Source organism: Alligator sinensis, unplaced genomic scaffold, assembly GCF_000455745.1.
Source record: "Alligator sinensis unplaced genomic scaffold, ASM45574v1 scaffold544_1, whole genome shotgun sequence".
In the NCBI taxonomy this organism is placed as follows: Eukaryota; Metazoa; Chordata; order Crocodylia; family Alligatoridae; genus Alligator; species Alligator sinensis.
The window spans coordinates 1,823,126-1,846,614 of NW_005841937.1; the positions used below are offsets into that span (position 1 = coordinate 1,823,126).

Below are 23,489 nucleotides of genomic sequence, written 5' to 3' on the forward strand. Positions count from 1 at the left end.
TGCATAAACAAATACACTTATTACACAAAGTATTTCGAGGATTCTCATTACTAAGTTTAGTAATGAGGCTCTAACATATAACATTTTTCAAATCTGAATCTATAAGCATAAACATATATGTATAGTATCATATTTATTGCATCAGAGAAGCAATAAATGTTGTTATTACTTTCAAACTTTTAAATTAATCTTAATTCTTTTATTTTCAATCTGTCATCATTACCACATCTAAAATGATTTTGTAGCCTGAAAAATTCATTCAAAAGCAATTAAAGAGATGCCACTATCTACAAATATATAAGATACTTTGTGAGAGTCATTTGCATACTAATACTTGCCAGTTTTTCACAAATCCTACTAGCACAGTGATCAGATTTCTACGTTATCATATGTTTTACAGTGAAAACACAACTAATTTAAAAAACAGAAGGAAACATACTTCATGGCAAAAGCCTGAAGCAGGGTTGCCAGCTGTCTGTAAATCTTGCTACAGTCCATAAAAAAGAAAAAAAATTAAAAAAGCCTTGTCTATAAGTCCATTAAAAAAGAAGAGCTGTCTGTAAAAAATAAGAAACTGTGAGCTTTATTTGAAGATATGTTTTTGGAATGAGGCTGAGTGCTGATGGACAGACAAAGCAGGGCAATGCCATCTTATATCTGAGCAGGAGAAGTTTGGTGCCCTGCAGAGAGCTCTCTGTCAGAGCTTTGTGACCCATGGGAGTGTCTATAGCCCTCTACCCCCACCCAACTACATGCTGTCACTGTGTCCTGTCTGCCAGCACCTGCCTGTAACAGCTGCTCACTTCAGAAGTATGCAGACTGCATAGCCCCAGGCAGTCTGAGGCACCAGGTAAGAAGGTGGTAGAGGGAAGGTGTGTGGCTGGGACACAGCTGCAGGACTGGAAGGGGGTGGGGGAAATGGGTAGGTGAGAGCCCATATTAGGATGAGAGGGTTGGGGTCAGCATAGTGCGAGGTGTGGTCAGGGGTATCAGGTTGTGGAAGTAACTAAAGGTCACATGGGGCAACATGGTATAAAACCATTGACCATTGCTAGTTAAATAAAACTCTATTCGATCACTTATCACTCATATTAGCGTTATGTATAAAATGGCACATTAGAAAAAGAGCAAGTGATAATCTTAAAGCATGGATGAACCCATGGCTGAGAAAGACAATTGGGCAGAATATGTACATTTTAGTCTGCTTAGACTAAAGATCAGGAATTCAAAGAATGCATTTGTGAAGGCAAGGAAAGCAAATGTAATGCTAAACACAGCTGGAGTAAGATGTTTATTGTAGCACATGGCGGTACACGAAACCATTAAGTAGCACAAAACATGTCAGCATATTATCAATGATGAACACTCCATTTCAGTTGAGTGTTACTTCCAACTGGGGAACTTTGTTCACATTAGAACACCCAATTAAAATTTATTTTCCCAGGTTTCTGGATGTGGGCTAGAGCCAGATTTATAAAACAGTAAATTGTAAAGCATATGGTAGGAAAAGCATACATCAGCAGAAAAGTTTGGTTGTCAGTAAAAAGCTTTCAGATTCTTACTAAAACATTATTTTCTTGGGTTGGCAACCATACCCTGAATCTGGCCACTAAAGACACTTACTTTCCTGCAACTAATTTTAAAGAGGGGGACAAAAATCAAGAGAAAAAAGCCAAAAGTTTCAAAGATAATCACATAGGAAAATGTTCCTAGACTCTAATCTTGTGATGTAAAAATCCTTAACTCCTCCTTATTTCACTGGGAGTTCAAGTGATCAGTATGCTGAACTATGCTTTTAATAAAGAAACGAGCGCTTATCTGTCAACAGACTAAGACTACTAAGAGATGGGTAAGTAAGTAGGCCACAGTGTTTTTACATTAGCTATTCACCTGTAGAATTCTAGGTTCCAATGTAAAAAAATGAGTTTAACACCTTCTGTTCATCAAGGGACGTCAGTCAGATGGACATACACAAACATCCATCTATATCAGGGGTCAGCAACATTTTTGGACAGTGCCAAAAACACCCGCAAACTTAACTTGTAAGATGTTGGTATGCTAGGGGAAGATGGTGAGGAAACTGCAAGGGGCCCGATCCTTGTGGCAGCGCAGCCCCAGCCACTTCCCAAGGCACACACACCAAGCGAAATGCCTTCACATGCCACACACTGGCACATATGCTGAGCATTGCCTACTCCTGATCTACATCATAAGTATTAAATACAGATGCCAGTAAGACTTCTATACAAATAATACAATATACATAAATATGTAAAACTGCAACTTCACAACATGGTGCCAGAGAATCTAACTGCTCAGTGCTCCTGTAAGAGAATCTAGCAGCTCGGTGCCATGGGGGAGCTTCTGGATACTCAAAGGTGATTTTAGGGCTCTGCGCCACATAGGGGCAGGGGTACCTGCCTCAGTCATGCAGTGCAGCAGTGTGGGGAAGTGCCTGCCTGTGCACATGCTCAGGGATAGGGAAGTACCACGTGCCATGGGGTGGGGAAGCACCCGCCCAAGTGTAGGGGATCACCTGGTCTTGGTGTATGGGAGAGCAGAGCAGCAGGATGGGGGTGCACCCACATCTGCACATGTGATACAGCCTGGAGGGGACCCATGGCCCTCATTAATGCAGCTCCTATGGTGTGCAGCCCCTGGCTGAATGGAAGTTGGACAGCCCTGTGCTATTACACACCCAGGCACAGACTACAAGGTAAGATCAGAATGACACTGGAAGCTTTGAATTTCCTTCTGCAAATTATTCTGCACAGTATTCGTAAGGTTAAACAATGTGCCAGTAACATATAGGATAAGTGCTTAATATAGTATGCTTATACAGCATGACGGTAATTTCATTTGGCTTCACTGTTAATGCATAGAAACTTATAAGACATATTGTAGGCCTACTCATACTTTAAAAAGTTAAGAATGTACACAGAACAGTTTTGACAAGCCTTCTCATTTGCGTGTGGTGACACCACTTGAGCTGACTTATTCTGACTGGCAGTTTACCTCTTGTCAAGAATGTGAGCAAGTGGTCTCCTCTAAAGCTGATACCAATGTTGTTGTATGGAACGGTACAGAAAGGAGTTGCTGTAAGACCAGTGCAACAAGTCACTTCTGCTATACAATCAGTACTGGAGTGCTTAGATAGGATTTCTGTCTATTCTTCTAGAGACTTTGGTTGTCACCAGCAACTCCAGGATTGTAATAAGTGGATATAATATGTTTATTTTTGTTAACAACAACCAAATGTACCAAAGGATCAACACAACAGGAACAGAGAGGGTTTTAAGCTTAGCCACAGTCTTGAGGGCAAACAAGCAAGAAGTAAAAATGTAAAGGAATCAATTATACTCACTTTTTTATGACTCTTAAGGACTGAAGGAGTCACAAAGGCTTTGTCACACAGATCACATTTATATTTTTTATGTCCATCATGTACAACTTGTATGTGAACATTTAATGTGTCTTTTCTTTTGAAGGTAGCATCACAGTGATCACACTTGAAGGTTCTCTCACCTTATAAATAGGAAAAAGCAAAGTGTTAAGCTACTTTCAGAAATCACATTAACTCTCTCATCATCTGGGAAGGAGAACAGGACCCAAAAATGTGCTGTGTGAAGCAATTACACAGCCAGGTCCAATATTGTGTGTTGCCAGCTTCTGATCCTCATGCAAAAAGAAGGTACACCAGGTATACCAAAGCATGGTCTCTCCTCTCCCTTGGCAAAATATAACACTCAATTTGCACAAAATAATCTACTGGAAAATGAATCTATCTCAGTTTTCATTATGTATTCTTATTCCAAGTCAAATGCCAATGAATGGAAAGATTCCCACTAATTCCAAATGGGCTATGCAACAAATCTTACCTGGTAGCACATGCTGAAACACTCATTATGGAGACTATTTAAAGACAAAGATGTAAAATGACTTTGATATTATTTGTCAAATGCATTCTCTCCATCGCAAAACAGACTTTACTTCCTGTACAAGTAGATCTTAAAACTATTTTACTCAGCTAACACAGGGGGAGCCAGTAAAGATCAGGACTATTTTTACCGGCTTGTGCTATATGTAGGCAGTTTTACACCTCTAGGACCTCAACTTTTTCCCCCAATAATATACTTAATAAGTTGTAAAATCATTCACTTTGATGAGCAAAAACAAAAACAGTTTTATTTGAGAAAAATACAGGTATTAGAGTACAGAATACTTTATCCCCTAAAATACTTAGCCCCCATCACTAAGATTCATAGTCGCTATGCATGCATTGTAACATGCCTTCTGGTAGAGATTTTAAATTGATACTGCACCAAAGTATTTACATGAAATTCTAGAAAACAGGAAATTCTTGTTTTCTATTCTGATACCAGTTTTCTTCAACAGCTTCATGTAAATTCATTAATGTTAACATACTTTGTTATATCCTATTACTCCAGTAAAGGAAGAAACTTTTTTAAAAAACGCTTTCCAACAAGATCTTCTACACCTCTTGAAATAGAAAATCGTATTTTTTTTTAAATAACAATCACCAGTCGTGTCTTTTTCCCCTTTTCTTTACAGGAGGCAACTTGGATCTAAATTTGGAGAAAAATTAAAACAAAAGAAAACATGTAGCAATCCCAGACATAATTCTAATAAATAATTTTAGTTATGGAAGCCAGATATATTTCTGTAATTTCCTTAACGTTATTCATTGTCCTTTTTGAATTAGGACAAGATCTGCCATGTGTTGTGTTTCAGTTTTTGGTTAGTGTCAGGGAGGGTGGGACGAAGCATCTTCTTTGTCATTTTATCTGCAATTCTGACTTTCATCAGGAAATGGCAAAGATCCATATTTTCTCACACAGTAAAATCAATGCAAGTAACCCAGCCTAAATTATTCATATACCTTATTTCATTAATTAGCTAACCATCTGACTCTCTCAATAATATCATATTTGTGTTTAGCATGCTATTTAAAATATATTCAGTATTTTTTGTTCAAAGTGCTTGTTTAAACGAAATCATTCCAGTCAGTGAGTTTCCTAAAATGACTCCATACATTGGCAGGCTATATGTACCAACATAAAATTAAATGTCATGGGGAAAAAGAAAGTAATAATAGAATAGTAATGTTGAAAAGTGAAGCAAGTGCTGTAAATAATGTTGCTTGTACATTGTTTCACTCTGTCCCACCGTGTACAGAAATTATAACGCAGTTTTTAATCACATTTAATTCTTCTAAAAGACCCATGGTTATCCAGGGGTTCTGTAAAATACTAAATACTAACCAATTTAGCAAAGCACTTAATTACACTGAAGTTAATGGGCATGCTCAGATGCTTATAGTTAAGGACATGTTTGCGTGCTATGCCAAATTAGGCCTAGAACGCACAAGACAGGCAGCAGCAAGCGAATGAAGCTATTCAGTATGCCTCCTTCTTAGCCTACTTACTCAACAAGCGGCTCCATACCTCATTAACTCCACACATCATCCAAACGCAGTAATTTAATCTTTCTTATCTTTATAAGCTTTTTCTGTTTTATTAGTTAGTTTACCTTCATAACACTCTTGTGTTTTTCTTGCTTGAAGAAGAACAACACAAGAAACACAGACTGGTAGAAAACAGGACTGAAAGGGACATTATTATGTCATCTTGTCTACCTCCTCATTCTTGAAGAAGGCTCAGGTACACTAGACCAGCTCTGACAGAGGTTTCGCTAACTTGTTCTCCCCTATCCTCCATAAGTTCTCAAAAATAACTGTTAACAGCACCCTAAGTATTCTGGAATAAAATTTATCACAGTCAGTCAATTTGAAAACAACTAACTTCATTACAGACAGGCTAGCAGAAGACAGTATTCTCAACCAGGGGCTGTCAACCAGGGGTACTTGGGAAGGCCCCAGGGGGTACGCAGCAGTGGCGTGAAGAAGCGGGGGCACTTCTGGTTTTGCTGCTAGCACTTCTGGTTTCACTGCTGCATGCAGGGAACGACCCCCTCCCCCACTCATCTATCAGCCACCAGGGGGTCCCCTCCCCCACCCAATCAGCCAAATCAGTTTCATAACCCTTGTCATATGGGTTGCCTTTTATTTTCATATTGCTATCCAATTCTTCCTTTCTGATAAAGACCAAATCAAAATGACTTTCTTCTGCATCAAATAGTTGCCTACAACATATTTCAAGAACTTGTTGGGTAGCCTTTGTTCTACTGTATTACATAACAATAGATGTCTGGATAGTGAGGGGGCAAAAACACCAGAATATTGGCACAGTAATGGAAGAGATTCTTTAGAAGATGTAAAAGCAAAAGCCCTACTAGATTTCAATAGGACCATATCTCCTTCTAAAATGCTGCATCATAAAATCCACTATGCATATTAACCTCATATGTTATCCTTATTTAAATAATTACAATCAATTCTCACTACACTACCATAACAGCACTTCTGCAGATGACAGGTTCTCTCACTGCCAAAGGCCAAGTTTTTTTCCATTTACTAATATACATTAACCATTTGAAAAAAAAAAAGATACAACATACATTTTAGATATAGGTAACAATATTGATAAATAAAATAAAATGATAAGAATATTTCCATTATCCAGTTTCAAGTCAACAAATTTGGATTAAGAATATAAGGGAATTTTAAAATAACCCTCTCCTCTGCCCCCCCCCCCCCCCCCCAAGAAAACATGATGCCACAGTCAAAGCTAGAAAATAAACTCAAAGTGAATCCATTGATCTCAGTTCTTGGAACAGTATACAGGAACGAAGAATACCTCTCAAATAATTTGACCTGAATTAATAGTATTATAGTTAATATGTGGAATACCTAAAAGGACATCCAGAACCTCAAATGGAATACATGCAATCTTTGGTGCAAAAATAGTTTGCACAGGAATTACACATTCCTGGAAAAACAGCTGGAAGAGAACTCAAGAGGACATTTTAAGTTTAGTTAGACATGATTAGACAAGATCCCTGTCTAAATTGATCTCAACTAATCCAAATTGCTTTAAAAACCTTACAACGATGAATTATAAAAAATACTGACTTCTTACTTAATAAATATATTTTGTCTATATATTTATATGTATACGTACATATTCAGAGTCTTAGTTGCTTGTTTTAGTGACTGAAGTATTTGGATTTTTTAAAATTCTGTTGGCCACAAAGAGACAAGACATCTAAAAAGTATGATGAGAATTATATTTTCTTTTGTGTACACCACAGTTATTTTGCTCTAACAAAGTACATCAACAAAAAGCCACCAGAGGAATGGAACTGATACATCAACTGGCATGCAGAGCCTGGTATTACTGACAATGACACATCAGGAAGAAAGAACTCAACATAACTTTTGGATTACAGGTTTAGTTGACTAAACTGCCAAAAGGAAAAAAAAGCCTAGTTACTTGCTAAGTAACCATATTTAATAGTTAATCTATAAAGAACACAGAAATCAAACCCCTGATACTTTTTCATAGATCTACAATTCAGAGTAAATCCTCCTTTAAAGTGGTCCACTTTTGAACTAATTTAACATTATTTTATGAAATTTAAGCAGAATATGTATAATATTTTAAAAGTAAGGTGCTCTACAAAATAACAACTCTACATGTAACTTGAGATACTGATTACAGAAAGACTTTATAATGGATAATACACCTTAACTCTGGATTTCCCATGTTTTCCAGAATTCATGGTCAGTAGGGAAGCAGTTTCCCCTCAATTTCTGCTCCGTGACACAGCACTATAAACATGGCCAAGGACATTAGAAGGCTATTTCGTTTTTTTTCTTTCTTGGAAACAGCAAGTAAAGCGCATTGTTGAACGGGGAACTATCACCCTGATGTGGCATGAGTTGTTTGTGAATTATTAAATAAACAGTAGACTCATTATCATAGTGATGGAGCCTGTCAATTTCAGGGTGAGGTCAGAGTGGGAAGAGTTCTAATGTCCTTTACCTGGAACACAAGCAACAGAAGCCCCTTGTTTTGGTCAGTCTTGTATTTATTATTTCTTATATGATAGTGATGCTTTTGACTTTGGTATTGGCCTGGCAGCACCTTTGTTATAAAGAATTACACATAAAGATGAGGAGGTGGTGTGGGAGCACCTCCCACACCTGGTGGTGTAAAACTTCTGGTCTAGGAACTAGTTTTGGATACTTGGAAAAGAAAAGAAAGGAGATCTTTTACAAGTATGAGCCAGATCCAATATGCATGAAAACCAGTGGTTTCATTGAATCAGAGCTTAATTAGTTTAAAAAATGGGCTCCTCTCCATGTGAGTAAATTGAATGGGATTTTTCAGCACTCTGATTTAGTTGTCAGAAGTAAAAATGACTCCACAAAATTTAGTTTTCACCAAAACAACAGATCATGGCAACTTCGAAAACCTGATTCAAACTATCCAGTGCCAATCCCTTCTCTAATATACTTTACACTAAAGACTGGTGTATCAGGTAAAATAAAATTCAAAAGTTTTTTTTCCCCCAAACAGAGCATAATCTTCAAAGCTATGGTGAGTTTAGGGTTACAATCATTTCTAAATTGTTTAAATTTGCTTACTTAAACAATTTAACATGCACAGTTTCTTAATTTATTTAAAATATATATTAAAATGTATACTTCTGTAGATAATTAAATACTATTCCCTGTACCTCTAACCCAAAACCTTGAAGCATGGCTAATCTATTCATAATAACTAAAATGACTTGCCAGAGGTCGATAAGAGAATACTTCCTTGGCTCACTGGGGCCTAGACACTACTTCAGTCTGCTGGCACACGTGTTGCTGATAGACAGGTCTGTTTTGTGGCTAATGTTTGGGACTTTGACGTAGAAGGGAACACTTCAGATGCCTTTCTTGTGTGACCAGAGCAAGTCACTTAATTCTCTCTGCCACAGTTACCCACACATAAAATAGGGATATTAGTTCTAGTTAATGCAGAAAATACCCAATCTTGTATCTCTTGGAGTCAATCAAGTAATATTTGAGAGTTGAGATAATATCGTTTAAGGCTAGGGAAAAGAGAAAAAAGGGACAGACAAGTTTTTAGGTTTTAAAAAGCAATCAGCTTATTTGCAGACCTGTGGAAGGGCACTTGAACAATTAGGCTAAGTAGAGATAGCCCAAAAAAAGCCCAAGGCTGAATCAATTCAATCTTTGAAGGTTAGTTAAAGCTGCGTAGATTGAACAAATAAGCAAGAACAGACATTCGCTTTTGATTCTGGAAATGCAGCCACAACCCTTCAGTGGCCCTGGCCAGAAGCTGGGGGGTGCTATGGCATGCCTCCTTGCTTGGCTGGAGCAGACAGTTTGGGCCAAGGCTAGGCTATCTATCCTATGAGGTACAGTTTGCAGGGCAGGTCCAAAGCATCCTGGGATGCTCAGGGGCTGCAAGTTAACTTGAATTTGGAGGAGATCCGGGACAGAAGTTCAATAAACCAAATTAACCTAAATCAGTTAAGTCTGATACTACATCCATCCAAGTTTATCTTAAACTAGTTTTGGCCATTTTAAAGGAGTTTATATGCACTAAACTTCTATTGTGTTACAGATTTGAACTGGTTTCCAATAACTTATACTGGTTTGTGTGTAATTTTTGTCCCTAGTCCAAAAGCTTACCTCCTATATCTCCAAATTATATAAAAGTTGGTCCCGTCAGCCACACCACCACCATTACTGGAAAACCTGCGGCATACATACAATATCCTGTGTAGTATTAAAGCAGGACCAGTCTATAGGTAAACTTTTGGACTTAGGTCTAAATTTCCTAATTCTCATAGATTAAAAATGAAACTTAAAATTACTGGAACATAGTTTAGTTCAAGCAAGAACCTAAGAGGAAGAAAAAGAAAGAAAATTCACTTAAAATTTGCATTGCTCAGCACTGCATTACCTCTCAAATTACAAGTCAGAGATGTAAACTGACATCTGACTTGTTACCCCTCTGAATTAGCACTTACTGTTGTGTATTAGTAGGTGTCTCTGCAGAGAGAATGGAGTTCGAAACAAAGCTTTGCATTCTTCACACTGGAATGGTCTCTCTTCAGAGTGGGTCTGCAGATGTGTCAGAGGGAAGAATAAAGGACATTAATTAGGGATGAGTTCAGAGAGAATAGCAATAGCAATTCAGTATAAAAAGTGATGACTTAAAAAAAAATCCTGCATTTATGTGAAACCTCGCAAACTTACCCAGCTGCTATTAAATACATGTACAAAACAGGTACTAAGACTTGTTATATGGGGGAGGGGTACATGTGCAAGGAGAATAACTATATTTTGAAGGAAAACTACAAACTAAGCTTCATCACATTTCACCAAATCTTGAAATTTAAGGATCTCAAATTAAATGCGTGCATAAAAAAGTGTTACATTTTTAAAGCTAATTCCAGGCCATTTTTAGCAAACTGATGATCTGCTAATTTCCAAAACACTAATTTAAAATATGGCAAATAAAATCTCTCAAATCTAGAATCTATTCCCCACCCTTTTGTTTCAGCCTTGTTTACTAATCTGAAACAGGAGGCAGAAGAATTGATATTGAGGATCCTCACTCACATAAGTACATATTCACCAGAGCTAAAACAGCCTCATCAAAGCCATAAGCAAGACAAAAAGCAAAACTTGGCTGAATCTTGTAAACAAACTTCACAGCTGTTGAAGTGGATCTCTGGAGCTTGTGAAAGAACTAGCTTTACCCTACTTGTGTAAATTTCAAACCGCTTCCCCTCTCCTCTATTTTAATCAAGGACTACCTTATTAAAGCCACTAAATAAATGCATACAATATGTTATCTACCCAATTTCCTATAATTTTCATAAACACAGAAGTTTTAAAGAATCAGTATCGGAATACTTTATTTAATTCACAAGGACCGTGATTGAAAGCCATCAGGCCCTGAGAGAAAGGGGAGTGACAGGAAGTATTTTATAATATGCAGGGATTGTGGATAAAAACAAAATTCTGTATATTAAGAAGTCAATCTCATAGCCTAACAGCAAGCATTAATACAGTACACAAGTGCACAGTCTATTTTCTCTTTATGGCAGAAACAAATCCACAATGTGATGGGATAGTCATAGCTCTTCTGCCAAAAGTCAGCAAAATTACTTATAATAGCCTCTAGCATTTTTGGGTCACACTTTCATATTGATTTTTAGATAGTAATACAAAGATGTTAGGAGTCTTCATGACTCTAACAGTCATCAATAGTGGGTTACAAAACCTACAGCAATTATTAGAAATGTAAAGGGCATGATGCTTTTTTATTCAGAGATATTCATGCTTTTAAACATTCCTGTCCTTATTATTAAAATACAAGAATAAAGCTTTGTCATTTTTTAACTATACATTTGGATATGCACAGGGATATTTTTAAGAAGGCGTCTTGTGACTGGATGGCTCATAGAAAATGCTTACTGAAAACAGGGTAAAGCGGTTTCACTTCTATGGCAGTAGTTCAAACCCAGCCTAAGTCACATACAGCAGAACGGCCCACTGAAGCACTTCCAAAACAGTTATGTAAAATAAAAAGACTGTCCAGTCTAACTCCTAGCTCTTCACATCACATTAGCATTACTCAACACTCTTATTGGCAATCTCAGCAGAGAGGCCAAGGATTGACTGGGCATGAAGAGACTGAACTACCTTCTCACCTCAATAGGTGGTTCCTCCAGAACAGGGTTGAGACATATTGATGAAACACTGTGGGGAAGCTTGCAGTGCTGCTGTCTGTGCTGTACCTGTTCTGTGGATAAATAGAAGGGTTCAGTCTCCAGGTCTGTCAATCTGGCACCTTTCACGAGCGCAATATTCACTTCCTTTATTTCAGAATGCCCTAGTCTGGAATACTCATTAGGTTTATTATCTCTAAACACTAAGAGCCCTTTGTCTGCTGCGGTCTAAAAGGCAGAAGCCCTAATATATTTCTATACCTCTCCAACATGTGATAGATGTGTGTGTACTCCTTCAGATGACACTGTTATCACTATAAGCTCCTCACATTTGTTCTATGGTATCAGCCTTCAAATTGCAAAACAAGCTTAATACAAGTACTCGCATGCAATTTTCAAGTGCGGCCAACATGGCTATTGAATGGTGTTACAAAATTACACCTTATTGTATGATACCAAATCATACACATATGCTGTATAATGGTACACTATATACAATGTATTGTATATAGTGCTCATTAAACTTTTTTTTTATTTAAAAAAGGCATGATTGATATGCATGCAGCAAGAAAAACTAACAGAACTATTCAACCATTGTTATATATTCCATTCTTTTCCCAGCTTTAGGGCACATGAACCAGTGGGATGCTTCTAATCTGAAAGTAAGAGAAGAGATTACAGCTGCTCTTAAGTGTGGAACCATCTAAAACAGGCCTCCATCTGGGTTACTCGTCCCCTTCCCTGGTTCCTCTCCACACACCTCACTTCAACTATTGTTGAAGCTATATTTAGCTACATTTAGTTGTTTTTTAACCTGAATCAGCCTGGAATATTAAGCAACTGCCTAACACTATCAACATGAGCAGGTTCATTGACTTCAGGTGGCCTGCACACATGCTTAATGCTAGGTTACTGAACCAAAGCCTTAGATGGGGTTTGCTCCCCTACCCCATAATTAATGCTTCTTCATATAAAGTCAGTGCTGGGCTGCTTCTTGAAATGTGTTAAACACATTTGATCCAGGAAAGCACAGAAAAGATGCATAAAAAATTGGGAAAGTCTACAAGCACTTTTCTGTTACTGCAGCTCCAGCAATTGAGGATGGCGTGATAACGGATATTTTTATTGTTGTGTCCTCTACAGCAGATTTGAATTACATCATTTGTGCCCCATATATACTGCAACTTACACTATTGGAAGCACAAATAGGGCTGAACTGTAAAAAATTAAAAATAAAGAGACCAATTTCCAGCTGCCTAAAGGTTCACCGTGAAGAATACAAAAAAATTATCAATATTATACATTAAAACGCATATGGCTAGTTATTTCTCTATAATATCATTATCTTCATATTATCTCTGATGCTTGAAAGTAATTTTCCCTCATAGAAATCAATAAACTTTATATTAGGTGCCCACTAATTAGTTTTCCAATGTTCTGAATTGTACAGAAATAAACACACTATAGACTACATCAACCCAGAATCTTTCCTGGCACAAGAGACCTTATACTGGAAACCCTGAACAAAGTGATCTTGTCACCACACAAGCTACCTAACAACTCTGACCATGTCAGGGGATTGCAGCTGGCCAATATGGTTGCAAAAAGTACTTCATTTGATGGTTGATATGACCAAAAAAACTGGGACTGCTCCAGAATAGCCCTCTCTCAGCCTTTACCAAGATGGCTTCGGTGGATTCAGTGTCAGTTTAAATCTGCCCATCCCAAAGGAACTCCTGAAGGAGTGTAGTCATTACAACCACCCATTTTCCATGAATGAAGATCATTTGATTAGCTGTAAAACAGATGTTCTCAACTTTTTTAGACTCAAGGCACCCCTTAGAAACTGTCAGCTCCTAGGCTTCATTCGTTTTTTTGACTACTGAAAAACAATAGAGCAACTCCTCTATTGCAAAGAACTCAGAAAGACAACAACAGGTCACAATGTTCTCAACGTTATGAATTCCTATTTAAAATTTCTGGGTTTATATTGTGAACCATGGCACTTTGGCTGAGTCACTGCTCTAAGCCCTTCTAATATGTTGTCCACTTATCTGTTACTGCTCGTTGTTCTCGTCTCTTCAGACTTTATTCTAGACCCAATCTAGTATGTGAACAATTGAGGGGGAAAAAAAGGAAAGTCCTTCCTTTGTACTCAGTGTATAAAAAAATATATATATACTTCAGTATTTGTCTGCAAAGATGCACTTTCATAAAATCTGACCTGCCCTAATGGAAGGTAAAAAGTTTTATCTCTAGCACTGGTCCAATACTATTCTTATTATCATCTCTATATTTGCTGTCCACCTCTTTCGTGAAAAGACTTTATATTCTATGATTACCTACTTCATTTAAAAGCAGTATTTAGTCACCACAGTGAATGAACTGCCTTACGCCCATTACCTTTCCCAGAGAATTGGATATCTAATTCTCTTCGACTTTGAAAACTTTAGCCTTAGCCTGCACAGTATGCAGCATTCTCCAAAACTTGAGAAATGATTAAAAGCAAACAGGTTGTGAAAGTTAAGAGGTTTTTTTTGTTCTGACACACAATCAGGATAAGAGTCCTCATATAAAAATATATATTTCCATCTAAATGATGGACGTAAAATTCAAAGAAGGCACAAAATGTATATCCTGTTTCTTATTATAAATTTTTAAAAAATTACTATAATGCTAGCTGGCTGTAAAAGCCAAAGAAGATTTTCAGATTTGAAGGCATCAAATTTGATAACATGTCTTCTGTTAAAAACTGCTGATTTAACTGTTTTTTAACTAAAGCACATATTATTCTTACTACAGATTTACAGCCACATTGCTTCAGCGCACTAGAGCATTGTCAACTCATTCAAGTCCCCAGATTTACCTCCCCCAAAAGAAAAGAAAATACATATAGTATATCTGCATTGGACTACACAATGCAGAAGAATTAAAACAAGGGGCATAGAGATTTAAAAGAAAAGAATAAAACCATAAACATTAATACAAAGCTTAAGCTAAATAAGAGATCAGGTGAGACACTATGAAATTTTAAATTTCTGTCTTACTTGGAAGATTTCATTGTCATCAAAATACTGAACCACTTAATTCAGTGGTTCTCAATCTCATCTGGGTTTGAGGCACTGCTCTTGAGACTCAAGGCACCTCTCCATAACTTCAGTGAATTGAGTGGCACCTAATTTCAACACTTAATTTATATATTGCAGTGTTTACCTCCTTGCAGAGGCCAGGTAGTGGAGGTGGAGGATTGGCCAGCCAGGGACAAGCCTGCGACTGTGCTTATCTGCTTATCTCCTCGCACCTCATTCATCTCTTCAAAAATCTCATGGCACCCTAAGGTGCCATAGCACCCTAGCTGAGAATCAGTGGTTAAGCTCTTACAAATGTAGTCCTCCTTGAGCCACAGTAATAACAACATTCTAGATCACATATTTAGTGTATGCTGTACACTCTGATCAATTTTCATATATGCCGCTGAGCTTTACCCAATAAGAAAAGTATGTCACTTAGATTGAAGAGATATGTAAAGGGTCTCTGTCAAATCTGTAACTAAATGTAAAGAAAATATACATATTTTGTTTCTCTCTACACTTTCTTTATTCAACTGGACAAATACATTTGTATTACTTGCATACGCATTCAAGAAGCAATTACTCCCACACGTAGCAAGAATATCCATGACAAAAATAAACAGAGTATTTACCAGATAATTAAAGTCTTAGTAATTTTTTTTCAGCAAACAGACTACATATTTTTTGTTAAATAAAAGGTTCAGTTCTGTGAAATGTTTCTCATGCAATTTTTGCTGATATGAATACTGCCACTGGTGCAAGTAATAGTTGCAAAATTAGGCAAAAAACATCATTCACTATTCTTGATTCTGAAGTTCTGACTCCCTATTGGTCATCACATGCAGGTTATCATAACAAAAATACCTAGAACCTAGAAACCTGTTACGTTAAGATACAGAAGGAATTGCCCGGATTGTATTTCAGGTCCTTTTATAGAACTGCATCCATTCTGCAGGATTCACCTCCACTTTGTAGGGATCTTTTTTAAATGAGGTTTGATACGTAAGCTATGATCATAATGTGTATGAAAGTCTACTCATTCAGCAGGCTTCTGTATGCTTTCTGTTTTAGAACAGTTAGCACTGCTTCACCTTGCAAGAGGCATTATTATTACTTTCATATGATTTATGGCTGAAAGTATAAGAGATAGTGCAAAGATCCTGTGCCAAATTCCTGGATGGCATATAACATGAGCCAAACTGTGAAAAACGTGTAAGTATGGGTATATCAATTTCATCAAAGGGAAGGGGAGAAAGAGAAAAAGGGTTCCAAAGACTGGGCAGGAAACCAGCTAGATAATTTTTTACAGTCTTATAATTCTGAAACAGCAGTCATGGGTGCAGCCCTGCCATTGAAAATGGAACCTAGGGTTAAAAGTAATGACAGGCATTAGAGAAATTAGGCTAGGCAGACTGAGCTTAAATCAACACAAGTAGTGTCCCTGCATGGGCACATTCTCAGGGTAATGTTTCTTCTGATGTTGCAGTAATGTGCTATTTAACACTACCAAATGCAAATACGGTATTGTTGGAAAGCACCACATGATAGGTACAACGATTAAGAATGACTGCAAGAGCAATACTTGTTCAAATGTTGTCTGTTTTAACCTAAGACTGTGGATGTTTTAAATTAAAAAATTTGACCCGATAACAAAAATCAAAACAGAAAAATCAAATAAAGGATTTAGTCAATGCTCATTAGCAAAGGAACAGTATTTTGGTTTGTGTGTATTTTTTTTTTATGAAAACTCAGTTATCTTGAGATCTTGGCTATAACAAAAAACACTAGAAAATACATTTGCCAATACTTTAATCTTATGTTTATAAGCATGCCAGAGCTTAATGATCAACCATTTAAAAGGAAAATAGCTGCAAATCTGAGGCTGGCAGACCTGTAAACAACAACAGCAGAGTGCTTTACCTTCTTGTGATTCTTGTAAACATTTCTGTGGGCAAATCCCTTTCCACAAAGCTTGCATTTATAAGGTTTATCTTCACTGTGTATTATTTTGTGTGCAGTCACTTGATCAAGTCGTTTGAAGGACTTATTGCAAACCTCGCAGGTGTAGGGGCGTTTTTCTGCAGAAAATGAGTGGGGGACATTTAATCTCCTGTTTGTACAGGGGGAGAAGATGAAAGGCAAAGACAATCATCTCCTCAGAGAGATTTTTGCAATTAAGTCAACCCAATTAAGATTAAACCAATTAGAAAGACATCTAATGCCCTTTATGTTAGACAGTTAAGTCACTTCATAAAAGATGAGCCATGGTGTATCTCAAGAAATTGGCACATTCTTTGCAATAATCATTGCTAAAACTAAATTCTGATTAATTAGCTTAAATCAAAAGAGAATGACTTCAAAGAGGAAAAGCCTGTTTTCAGATTACAAATGTGAAAGAGGGCATGACAGTTTAAATGTTTTAAAACTTAATTAACAATATACCTATCATATTAGCTTCCAAAACCTAAAGTCGCTATGAAAAAGCCTTTATGCTCCAACTGGTGACTGCAACTTAACTGCATAAACCCTGTATTCTCATTCAAAATGTGTCAAAACTAAGCTAAAAGCTGCTGTGATAAAGTTAATGCGTCTTCAGTGTGGGCTGATATCAAGAAAAGAAATAAATTAGAAGTCTCTGCAGTTGTGAAAGCCTGAATTTTTTAAACTTTAATGTATTTGACAGGACAACGTTCATGAAACCATTGAGTCACTTGGCATTTCTAATCACTGGGTGAAAGACATGGAAGGCCTGAAATTATTAGAAAAGCTCATAGAGCCAACACTACTAGGGGGGCTCTCCCTAATCACAATGATCTACTCCATGACAGGCCAAACCTGGTGAAAAACTGGTCAATTGCATGGTGTAGAAAATGGCCTGGCTCGATGAGTGGCAGCTTTCTGCCTACAACCTGAGGCCACTAAGGAAGTCTGAATGTGTCTCCCTTTCTCACAGTCCGATGTCAGCAGTATATCCCAGTTTCATTCCCTTTCTGTTCAACATGAAACTTCAGCCACTAAGAACCTACTCTCCTTCACAAAACAAGTAGCAATCTAATTTTTCCCCGTGGAACTGAACTTTCCCGTCCAAGCTAATATAAAAAGGCAGCTTCAAAAAGTTTCGAGGGGCAGGAGACTGCACTGTTAAATATGGGTATTCTACTAGGGTGAAAAGCATTATTTAAATGATTTTACAGGGAGTAGGTGGGTGGGACAGACTTGACTGAAACAGCCTCAAAACACAGTGGTATTCAATTCTCTTAGAAAATAATCTAGGTAATACCTCAGGGACCAATTACAACATACTGAAAAAAATTAAAGATTTTTACCTGAATGGGTTATCATATGGCGTTTTAGCTGGTTAGCTGATATAAATTTCTTGTCACATTCCTGACATTCAAAGATCTCATGAACCTGCAAAGTGTTTAACGATAATTAAATATGTGTTTCCAACAAGATAGCGCCTCTTCAATATACTGAACATCCCTAACAAATCATAATTATCTCTTAGCCAGTAGCTATGCTAATATTTATTGATAGTTTGTGACTTCTTTAATTACCCCATGCTGAATAGTAAAGTCTGAAAAAATCAAACACTACTTCTGAACAAAAATTTAACACCAAGGCTACAGACAGAAATGAGTGTATCAATGCATACTATCAGATGAAATTTGAATTCCATCAATATGGAAACATGCAAGAAGTGTAGAATGTGTCAGTGCATTTACCTCTAACAAGTGTGAGTATACAGGCACACCTCTCTCTCACGACTTGAAATAATAATCATAACCATTACTGTCACTTTAAAAAATATTCATTCAGGAAAGTTAAGCCAAATTAAAAAAAATGAGTGAATTTGAAGTGGGTTAGTTAAAGTACATTAAATGGAAAGTGGAATTGGAGTAAACAGTAAAATTATCTGTACTCCAGTTTACTCCAATTTAAGGAATTACTGTAAAGTTAATTCACATTTTATTTTTATTACATTAAACTGCCAATGATTAGCTGTTATCACAAATGAAAAAAGCTGATCATCTAGATTCACCTTACTGGACATATTAGACTACCAATCCTCCTACTCCAAAAAAAAAAAGAAAAAAGAAAAAACAAAGAAAGATACTCTTAATATAGTTAACCAAGACCTACTGCTGTAATTACTTATGCAAGTAGTGTCCACTCACATTAGTTATCCCATCTTAGTTAATGGGGCTACTTTCCTGAGTAAGACCTACTTCCTTCCAAAGTAATTTGAAATTAGTATACTGAATTTCTCCTGTCGTATTTAAGAAGTGACATTATCAAGCCAATTTTCCTGCAAATTTTAGATTTGGTGAAAATAAGCTTTATATAATTGTAATATTAAGAGGGAGATTTCAATTTTTTTTCTAATTTTAATTAAATAGTAATCTATGATGATTTCTCTCAAAACCGACCATGTTGGTGCTACAGTAAGAGAACTTGAAAGTTCAACCCAAAAGAAACAAAATAAATTAAACAGCCATTATTCAGGATGAAATAAGAATTCCTCAGAGTTGGATTCCATACTTTTCTTGACTAAATGTAAATCATTTGCTGTAATAACGTTTAAACCTGGCACGTAGTAATCAATAATCAGACAGAATTACCCTTTAAATCACTACCAGATTATGCTTTGCATCACATATATTTTAAGAGCAGTGCCGTATTTTGCAGAAATTTCAGTGAGGAAAAAGTAAACTGAAGGTCTTGCTCTAACAGAGACCTTAACATCCGGAGGAAAAGCAGCAAGAGGGCACAGCAGCCCCCTTGGCTCAACAAGGAACTAGTGGTCCTCCTGCGTCTAAAAAGACAAACCTACAAAGGATGGAGGACAGGATCCACCTCCAAGGAGGAATATACTGCACTGGTGCGAACCTGCAGGGAGCGAACCAGGAAAGCCAAGGCTGCAATGGAACTCCAACTGGTTACAAGTATCAAGGACAATAAAACATCCTTTTTTAGATATGTGGGGAGCCGGAGGAAAAGCAAGAGCAACATTGGACCCCTGCTAAACCAGAAGGGAGAACTGATGACCGACGCCCAGGAAAAAGCCAACTTACTAAATAGGTACTTTGCGTCGGTCTTTCACAAGTCCCGTGGGATGCCCCTGCCCATTATGGGACAGGGACGCCTGAGTGAGGGTGGTTTCTTGCCCCCCATCAATGCTGACCTCGTGAAGAAACACCTTGGAGAGGCTGGACACCTTCAAGTCAGCCAGCCCTGACAATTTGCACCTCAGAGTACTCAAGGACCTGCCTGCATCATAGCTCAGCCCCTGGCAAGGATCTTCAAGAGCTCCTGGTGCTCGGGTGAAGTGCCCAATGATTGGAAGAAGGCCAATGTGGTGCCTATCTTCAAGAAAGGGAGGAAAGTGGATCCGGCAAACTACAGGCCCATCAGCCTGACCTCTATCCCGGGGATGGTCTTGGAAAAGATTATCAAAGAGGCCATTCTTAAGCAACTGGCCGATGGCAACACCCTGAGGGATACCCAGCATGGGTTTGTTGCAGGTAAGTCATGCTTGACCAATCTCATTTCCTTTTATGACCAGGTGACCTATCCCCTGGACAAAGGGAAAGATTGATGTCATATATCTTGACTTTAAAAAAGCCTTCGATCTGGTATCCCATGATCACCTCTTGGCAAAACTGGCCAACTACAGCCTCGGTTCCACCATGATCCGCTGGCTGGGGAATTGGCTCCGTGGTCGGACCCAGAGGGTGGTGGTTGACAGAAGTCAATCGTGATGGTGCACTGTGACTAGTGGGGGTCCCTCAAGGCTCTGTTCTTGGACCTATTTTGTTCAACCTCTTCATTAATGATGTGGGCACTGGCGTCAGAAGCAGACTGGACAAATTCACCGATGATACCAAACATTGGGGTAAAGCATCCACACCTGAGAACAGGGGGGTAATCCAGGCTGACCTTGACAGCTTCAGGTAATGGGCGGACAAGAACCTGATGGTGTTTAACACTGAAAAATGCAAGGTTCTCCACCTTGGGAGGAAAAATCTGCAGCATGCTTATAGGCTCGGCAGTGCTATGCTGACTAGCACTATGGACAAAAGGGACTTGGGGGGTCATGATAGACGACAAGATGAACATGACCCTTCAATGTGATGCCGCAGCTAGTAAAGTGAGCAAAACCTTGGCTTGCATCCAAAAAGGATGTGGAGAAGCTTGAGAGAGTCCAGAGGAGAGCCATGAACATGATCAGAGGTCAGGAAAACAGACCTTATGATGAGAGGCTGAGAGCCATGGGACTCTTCAGCCTGGAAAAGCACAGGCTCAGGGGTGATCTGATGGCCACCTATAAGTTTATAAGGGGTGTTCATCAGGATCTGGGGGAATGTTTGTTCACCAGAGCGCCCCAAGGGATGACAAGGTCGAATGGTAATAAACTCCTCCAAGACCGTTTCCGGCTGGGCATAAGGAAGAACTTCTTTACTGGCTGAGCCCCCAAGGTCTGGAATAGCCTGCTGCCGGAGGTGGTTCAAACACCTATTTTGAACACCTTCAAGAGAAACCTGGATGTTTTTCTTGCTGGGATCCTATGACCCCAGCTGACTTCCTGCCCCTGGGGCAGGGGGCTAGACTTGATGATCCTCCGGGGTCACTTCCAGCCCTAATATCTATGAAATCTATGAAAAAAATCACAGAAAGAATAAAGTGACTTTATCCACAACTAAACATCTAATTTAGAGTCTCTGACTTCCACAGAATTAACTCTTGCTGTTTTTCTTCCACTAATAAATGTATTCAGTATTATGGTAGGGTCATAATGGCAATGTAGTTGTGATGGTCCAACAAATATGTAAGCAAGGGGTTTTTTGGGGGACAAGCAAAGGGCTTGGGGGGACAGGAAGTTTGCGGGGGGATTGGACCAATTGTATAATTATAAGAACTGTCTGACAAGCTTTCAGACACAGAGTACCCTTTCCTCCAATCCAAAAAAGATGCAGATACAGCCTAAGCTAAATAGCAGATAAAACAAGAGATCTGATCCTGTAGGTGGATTCCTGGGGTGAGCAAAAGTGGGTCCCTAAAGCCTCTGGAGCAACTGCCTGGGTTGGCTAGACAGTGCGGGCAACTCTGAGCTGCTTATGCTCTCCGATCACAAAGCAAATAGAAATCTACTGCAACAAAGCAGCACTATTTTAACCTTTTGTTACAGACAGGGGTGTGCTGCAGCAAAGGGTAGGGGCATCTATTTGTTGCCATTTATGCTGCCATAAAAACCTTTCATTAGATGTAATTTTTATTGAGGCACATACAGAACCTCAGGTAGTAGCTGCAAAACAAATAAAGATAACCTTTGTAAAATTACGTTATCTATTTAAAATGCCCTTTATCTGTTTTATTTAAATTAGGCTATAGTTGCTGTTTCCCAGACCTGAGGGAAGGTACTCTGGGCTCAAAATCTTATCTAATATGTCTCCCAACTATAAAGTAGGTCCCATAAAAGATACAACCCTAAAAACATATGCTTATTCTATATTATGCACATAGCCCAGTGGTCAAACCTTTCTAAAGGATTCTGTTAAAGCTATATTCATATATTACAAGCAAATGGAAGAGGCCCTTCTGAGGCACTCAGGATAATCTATGCTACACACATAAGTGAAAGCCATAAAGAAATGTTCTACTCAAAAATCTCCTTTACAAATTAAATGCTTCATGAGGTCTGAGCTGCACATCATCTGCTTTGTGATTCATGCTGTATTTAAAATGCATTTTGAAACAAATTAATTATTTTAGTAATAATCACGACAGGTTACCACCACTTCCCCAGGATTCCACAAGTTTCTGTATGCTTCCATTTACTTTTACATGTAGAAAGGTCCAGAGTCTTTTAGACCCAAAACATCTCTCTAAAATCAGGTCGGAGGGCAACTTTTCTCTGCACATTCCTTGTTCTGTTGGGATGAACAATGGTTTCATATCCTTTTTCAGCTCGCCTGGTTTTTCCTTCTCTCATACAATTCAGTAATTTCACAAACAAGCCAACTCAGAATATTTTAAATAAAATGGGATGAAATATTTAGGGAAGAAGCAAGGTACCAATCCAACAGTGCTCTTTACTTCTGCATAACTCTGATTTCAGCTTACAAACTGTTACACACAGTCCTCCTAAAAAGGGGGAAATTGTAGCAGTGGTTTAATAACTATGGAGGAAAACTTTTAAACATAGGGGGGGAAAAATCTTTTCTATTTTTTCTTCATACCAAGAAAAAGGAACAGTAGGGTGGTATCATAGGTTACATAAAGCCATTACATTTTGATCTAAATGCCTATCCATACAGGCATTCAGAAGGGGTAAATCAGGCAAAAAAAAATGGTGGGCCCAAACTAAGTAAGTTTACCTGAGGAGGTGAACTAACTTATATCAAGAATGAGTTAACTTGAGCTACTGAACTCCTGTTTGCATTCGGAGCACAGCCCTGAGGCTGGGAAAGCCTAGCCACTTGCCCTAGCCTCAGGACTGTTCTTCCTACAACCCTTTAACTGTGACCAGGATGGGCAAAAACAATGGCAGATGATCTACAAGGTTGACAAGTGCAAGGTAATGCCCATGGGGAAAAATAAGCTCAGCTATACATGCACAGTGTTAGGTTGTTAACTAGCTGTTACAATTCAGGAAAGAGACCCTGGAATCACTGTAGATAATGCTCTCAAAGTGTCAGCTCAATGGGCAGCAGTAGCCAAAAAAGCCAATAAATTGGT

At 38.2% G+C, this 23,489-nt stretch overlaps 1 protein-coding gene across 1 annotated transcript in view; it reads right to left on the reverse strand.

The window, feature by feature from the left end:
- PRDM5 (PR/SET domain 5) overlaps window positions 1-23,489 on the reverse strand; it is a 161,008-nt gene that overhangs the window by 59,212 nt on the left and 78,307 nt on the right. Inside the window, exons 9-12 of the mRNA XM_025199130.1 lie at window positions 18,077-18,161; window positions 16,671-16,828; window positions 9,970-10,063; window positions 3,365-3,525 (exon numbers count right to left, since the gene is read on the reverse strand). Of these exons, the coding sequence (XP_025054915.1) occupies window positions 3,365-3,525; window positions 9,970-10,063; window positions 16,671-16,828; window positions 18,077-18,161 (498 nt within the window). The remainder of the gene's footprint in view (window positions 1-3,364; window positions 3,526-9,969; window positions 10,064-16,670; window positions 16,829-18,076; window positions 18,162-23,489) is intronic.